The 6,672-nt window shown below is 39.0% G+C and overlaps 1 protein-coding gene across 2 annotated transcripts; it reads right to left on the bottom strand.

Moving 5' to 3' along the window:
* Positions 1 to 3,973: 3,973 nt before the first annotated feature.
* Positions 3,974 to 6,200, bottom strand: LOC119327810. 2 transcript variants are annotated; one of them, XM_037600895.1, is made up of 3 exons: positions 6,107 to 6,200; positions 4,556 to 4,645; positions 3,974 to 4,455 (listed from the first exon to the last, which is right to left on the bottom strand). In XM_037600895.1, exons 1-3 carry the CDS (start codon positions 6,113 to 6,115, stop codon positions 4,186 to 4,188), a joined length of 369 nt encoding a protein of 122 aa, XP_037456792.1. In that variant the 5' UTR covers positions 6,116 to 6,200; the 3' UTR covers positions 3,974 to 4,185. The 2 variants fall into 2 exon arrangements, with proteins under 2 accessions (XP_037456792.1, XP_037456793.1); XM_037600896.1 differs by having other exon boundaries at positions 4,556 to 4,642; positions 6,107 to 6,193.
* Positions 6,201 to 6,672: the final 472 nt, after the last annotated feature.

Here is a 6,672-nt window from a genome sequence, read left to right as displayed (position 1 = left end):
TAGGGTTTTATCGCCGGAAAACCCTAGAAAATGCATCGAGTGTCGCAAATGAACGATACTTGTCACGCATGCATGCCATGGTCATCGTAGGGCATGCATGAAGTTTGGGATCATTTGATGGGACCGTCAAGGAAAACCAATTTCAGACCTGACCTCCGGCAGACCCGAATGGTCCTGCTTGTACATAGTACATGTGGAAGCATGCATGAGATGACCCCAACTTTTGGGACCATGTGAGCTTGGCCATTGTGGTCCCCCAGGCAAGGTGTGCACGAATTCGGACACAAAACGCATGTTGCGTCACGTGATGGCAGTGTTGTAGGGTTTTGTCGCCAGAAAAACCCTAGAAAATGCATCGAGTTTTGGAAATGAACGATACTCGTCATGCATGCTTGCCATGGTCATCCTAGGGTATGCATACAGTTTGGTATGAATTGGTGAGACCGAGAAGATAATCCTGCTTCTAGTACATGGTGCACGTGGAGGTATGCATGCGAATGTCCCAACTAGATTTGATTTAATAATATTTCAAGGATCAAACAGAAAATAAAATTTATAATTAGGAATGAAGAATTGAAATAAAACAGAACATTTTATCAGAATGAAGAAGTGCAATAGAAGATAACGTATTATCTTACATTTTGAAAATATTTCAAATATAAAGAAGAGAACAAATATTAGAATGAAGAAGTGAAATAAATCAGAACATTTTATCTTACAAACTAAAAATATTTAAAAAAATAATAAAGATAAGAAATATTAGAATGAAGAATTGAAATAAAACACAACATTTTAGTTCATATTTCGTAAATATTATCAATATACAAAAGAGTACGAACAAATGAAATAAAACACAACAGAATTTGGCATTTTTTTTAATTTTAGTAAACACTGTTAGAAATAATATAGAAAAAAAGAGATTTGATTTTAAATATTGGAAATATAAACAAGAAAAGAAACAAAGAAAATATAAAACATATCAGCGCGCCGGTAAGGCTGCCCTGGGCCAGCCCGGCCGAATTGGGCCCAAGGCGGAGCCGTGCAGGGCACATCGCAGCGCACAGCCGTTGGGTGGTGGGAGTTTAGTCCCACCTCGCCAAGCGAGAGAGCGCCGCACCGGTTTATATACCCGACTGCGACTCCCCTCCCAAGCTCCTATCAATTGCAGGCAGTACATTGCCTAACTCTCGTCCCCTTTGCCCCGTGGGGCCTACTAGCAGCAGAGATATTCTGCACCACGGGCCTGCATCCTGGTCCATGCACGGCAGGGTTCCTAGTCGTATGCAGGCCGTGGAGTATGAATTCTCCTGCTCTGGTAGGCGGGCACTTTTTTTTGGCATATTGCCATGTGTATTGATCTTCAAATCACACACTAAATTATACACCTGCTCACTTGCATTCAATACACATTTTTTTGCATATATGACAAGTAAATGTTTTGACCTTCAAGTCATCTAATATATTTTACACATGCTCACTCACATGTAATACACATGGATATTAATTGGATTTCAACAAAAATGAGGCCGTGGTGTATGAATTCTACTACCACATTATATCATACATTAGGAAAGACAACCATGAAAAGTGAAATATGAGACAACATTATATCATACATTATTTAAATTTATAACTGTCAGAACAAAGAAAAGAGGAGAATATAGAAAACAGAAGAACAAATTTGAATGAATAAGTGCAATAAAAGACAACATATTATCTTACATTTTGGAAATATTTCAAATATAAAGAAGAGAACAAATATTAGAATGAATAAGTGAAATAAAAGATAACATATTATCTTACATTTTGGAAATATTTCAAATATAAAGAAGAGAACAAATATTAGAATGAAGAAGTAAAATAAAAAAGAACATTTTATCTTACAAACTAAAAATATTTAAAAAATAATAAAGATAAGAAATATTGGAAAGAAGAAATGAAATAAAACACAACATTTTAGTTCATATTTCGTAAATATTATCAATATACAAAAGAGTACGAACAAATGAAATAAAACACAACAGAATTTGGCATATTTTTTTAATTTTAGTAAACACTGTTAGAAATAATATAGAAAAAAAGAGATTTGATTTTAAATATTACAAATATAAACAAGAAAAGAAACAAAGAAAATATAAAACATATCAGCGAGCGGGTAAGGCTGCCCTGGGCCAGCCCGCCCGAATTGGGCCCAAGGCGGAGCCGCGCAGGGCACATCGCAGCGCATAGCCGTTGGGTGGTGAGAGTTCAGTCCCACCTCGCCAAGCGAGAGAGCACCGCACCGGTTTATATACCCGGCTGCGACTCCCCTCCCAAGCTCCTATCAATTGCAGGCAGTACATTGCCTAACTCTCGTTCCCTCTGCCCCGTGGGGCCTACTAGCAGCAGAGATATTCTGCACCACGGGCCTGCGTCCTGGCCCATGCACGGCAGGGTTCCTAGTCGTATGCAGGCCGTGGAAAATGAATTCTCCTGCTCTTGTACGTGGGCACTTTTTTTGGCATATTGCCAATGTGTATTGATTTGATCTTAAAATCACACACTAAATTATACACACGATCACTTGCGTTCAATACACATTTTTTTGCATATATGACAAGTCAATATTTTGACCTTCAAGTCATCTAATAAATTTTACACATGCTCACTTACATGAAATACACATGGATATTAATTGGATTTCAACAAAATGAGGCCATGGTGTATCAATTCTCCTCCCACAAGCATGCCATGGTCATGGTACGCTGTGCAAAAAGTTTGGGATCATTTGGTGGGTCTGGCAAGGAAAACCTCTTTCAAACTTGCCCTCCGGCAGACCCAAATGGTCCGGCTTGTACATGATGCATGTGGGGGCATGCATGAGATGACCCCAACTTTTGGGAGCATGTGGGTCACCATGATCAAGAAAGTTTGTGTGATTTGGAGGTGGTGGAAAAAATCACATTTTTTAAAAAACTGGCTTAAGTTAGACCAAATGGCCCCTCCGAAATGCGGTCATTTTTTCGACCACCTCCAAATGACCTCAACTTTGGCACACATGATCTATTGCACAAACAAAGGTGGGTTTCCAAGGTTTTATATTTTTTCGAATTTTTATTAATTTATAATGCCCTCTAGACTGACTGGTCAAAACATCGATCTATACCTCAGGGGGGCATTGTAAAATATTCTTTCTATATTTTTGAATTTTTTTGAATTTATAATGCCCTCTTATATTTGTTTACTTTTTTAATGCCCTCTTATTTTTTTGAATTTTTTATTTGTAAAGCTAGGTTTCCAAGATGGCTAGGATGGCCCATGCTTTTCCTTTTGTTTATTTTTTCCTTTCCCTTCACTTCACATAAAAATTACCTGAGCACTCAAAAAATAACATAAAAATTACATGACTCCTCAAATAATAACATACCAACAATTCAAAAGGTATTTTTATCAAACACATCATTTTGAATATTTATATTTTCTTTTCTTATAAATAAGTGACATTTTCAAAATTCTAATAAGTAGGGTAATATAACTTTATTACAAAATAAAGTAGATCTTATTTCAAATTCCTTTTTTTGCACACATTATTTTTAACTAGTATTACATTACTCTTCTAAATTTACATTTAATTCCTTCACACTTTGATGATGGAATATTTGCTCTCTAATTGCAATATAGGTTCAAATGATGGAACATTTGATCTTTTTGCTTATTCAAATTATGCGTTGATGGAATGTGTGAGGATGAACAATTATCAGTAACTTTACTAAACCCCATGTACTATAATTCATGATAGCCATTTTGGAACATTGCCACATTCAATATTTGGTATAATTGGCACATGGGCACAGCATGTTGCACTTGCCCACAGCATAGACAAGTGTTGCAGCATGTCTCAAGCAACACTGAACCGCCATTTGTGATCATTGCACCATCGAAACAACAACTAAACATGAAGAAAGCATTCACCACCAATAAAGTTAAGGCCACACATATATAGATATCATTCTAGGCTACCACCACAGGTAGCAGGCAGTTCACAACAGATCCAGTTCAAACACACAATACATTACATTACATTACATTAATATAGCTAGTTTCCAAGCAGTTCAGACCCAGATGCAGCTTTTCAAAAGTAAAACATCATCAAATATACTGATGATGAGTACGCTTCCAGCTTCCGATGATCAGCATGATGTACGACTAGAGGTCAGGGTTTCTCAGGACCTTCAGGAGGGCAGAATGCTGACCAATGATCTTGTAGTCATGACTGGAGATCGATGTAGCCCGGCAATGTTCCATCGGATGCTCCAATAACCCAGATCTGGGCTTGGGCTTGCTGCAGTAGGGGCAACGGTACTTTTCATTCCTCCAGTTGTAGTACTTAGCTGGTCCTTGGGCCCTGATCTTCAACACCTCCTTCTCTTCAAAGGACTCGACATTCCCCTCGACCACATCATCTCCAGATTCATACTGCACACATTAATGACTGACATTAATACATTATGCATTCAAAAACTATAAACACATAATACTAACTCAATGCAGAAATAACATTTCAACTAGGCCTTACCTCGTACGGCTCATCTTCATCAGACTCATATGGGTAGAACCCAGTCTTGTCCCACTTCCTCTTGTTGCCCACAAGATCCTCCTCCTCCTGCTATATTGTCAAACAAGCACATCAATTACAATGAATTGAATTGCAGTTCACAGAATGTCATTACAAACAAAATTGTTAATGTGAACCACATTGGTATGTTGCAAGTGACCAAATGCTTTCCTTATAAATACATAATCTAAGCAATCAATCAACAGACAAATGATGTCCTTCATAAATGCTAATGAAAATGCAAGCTGGACTCTTGACATTCCTTGGATTAACCCAACACTTTTCTTTTGAGGGAATTCCCCCCCCACACACTACTTAATGGAAATATATAGTATATTTTGTTGCTAGGATCCTGCCTTGGAATGTTTACTTCACACTTTACATATAGTATATACTAATTACAGAAGCCAACTACAAATTTTAATATGCACAAATTACTACTTTTGGGATAATGCAGCAAAGCTCCTACACATATTAACATAATGCAGTAGTTAATTAGGTACAACTTCAACTATAAATGCATACATCTCCAACAAACATCTAAAATTTCATTACTTACCTAAACAACAACAAATTATACTATAGATGAATCTTGTATCATCTAATCAATTCATTGGCACATCTTAATTAATGCATTCCAAATCAAATATGTTTCCATCCAATATCATTGAACCACAGATCAAATCAAATAATCATAAATGTCAGCAGCATTGAACTACAGATCTAATAATCATATGACATCTATCTGACCTTAAATTCCCCCTTAAATAAGGTATTCAACCTCATACTAATTAAATTCTAACACGCAAAAATTCAACTACTAATCTAATAAGCATCTGAAAAAACCCCAAGATGCTTTTATCTCTGAAGCAACGGCATTGCAGAGGATGTTCAATGCTGTCAATATCTCTGAAGGAACGACAAAATTCCACTACTAACCCAAACTAAATAAGCATAGACCGCCCCTTCCCCTCCACCATGCTTCCCTTCTCCTTCAGAAGCCCCAATCCAGCACAAAACAAATCCAGCCCTTGAGAAGCTCTTTTTGATTAACATGACAACACCCAGTACATGAACACATCCTTCACTATATTTACAAACCAAACTAATGCACCATCTAATCACCTCACGTAGACAATTTCCAAAAACACAAGGCCATGCACAACCCATCTCATAGCCTCTGCCTGACAGGCATCAATCAAGCATCAAATAACTGCAACTATGACAACATGCATCAATCAAGCATCTAAGAATTGCAACTATGACAGCCATAATCCCTAGAACTAAGCATCCATTTAATTAATCATCAAGCCAAAGAACTAAAGCAGGCACCAACCCAAACCAATACAGAAGTATATATTTGACTAATCCATCGTCTAATCCTCAAGCCAAACACCTAAAGAATTGCAAAAATTCCACTACTAATCTAATAAGCATCTGAAAAAACCCCATCTCTCAATCTGGCTACTTCTAACCTAAACCAATACAAAAGAAGACGCATGGTGGGCGCACCGATTCCATCTCTCCAGAACCGGCGACGATCGAAACGGCGACTTTCCGTTGCACGTGCACATAGCTAGAGCACGCGGGTAGAGGATGTATGGTGGTGCACGGGACACGCAGAAGGCGATGAAACGACACTGCTTGTGAGCAGTATATATAAAAGAAAACGCCTCTAGCTACGTGGCCCTTGGTTCACCGCGGAAGGCTGCCCCAGCTCCGGCCAGCCCGATCGACCGGCCACCGCACCCGCAGAGAAAAGGAAAAGGAAAAAGACACGCAGAACTGTGCCGCGACGCCGAGACCTGACGCCGCACCTCCGACCGATCCACATCCATCCATCCACTCGGTAGGGAAGGAGGGCCGGTCACCCACCACCACCATGTTCATGTTCCGTCCATGAAAGCTAAGCTAGAGCTAGTCCATGTCGATCCTATCCACAACGTGCGTGCGTGCGTGCGTGCGTGTTTTCCGGCGCATGATCCAAAGCATGCACGCAGCAGGTGGCAACTGGGATTGGGATATAGTTAGGTACGCACGTACTGTAGTACGTAGCTGCTCCTGCTAGTCAAGTCAGC

Source organism: Triticum dicoccoides, chromosome 7A (assembly GCF_002162155.2).
Source record: "Triticum dicoccoides isolate Atlit2015 ecotype Zavitan chromosome 7A, WEW_v2.0, whole genome shotgun sequence".
Taxonomy (NCBI): domain Eukaryota; kingdom Viridiplantae; phylum Streptophyta; class Magnoliopsida; order Poales; family Poaceae; genus Triticum; species Triticum dicoccoides.
The sequence above is the reverse complement of the archived record's forward strand: the minus strand, read 5'-3'. Positions and strand labels throughout refer to the sequence as shown.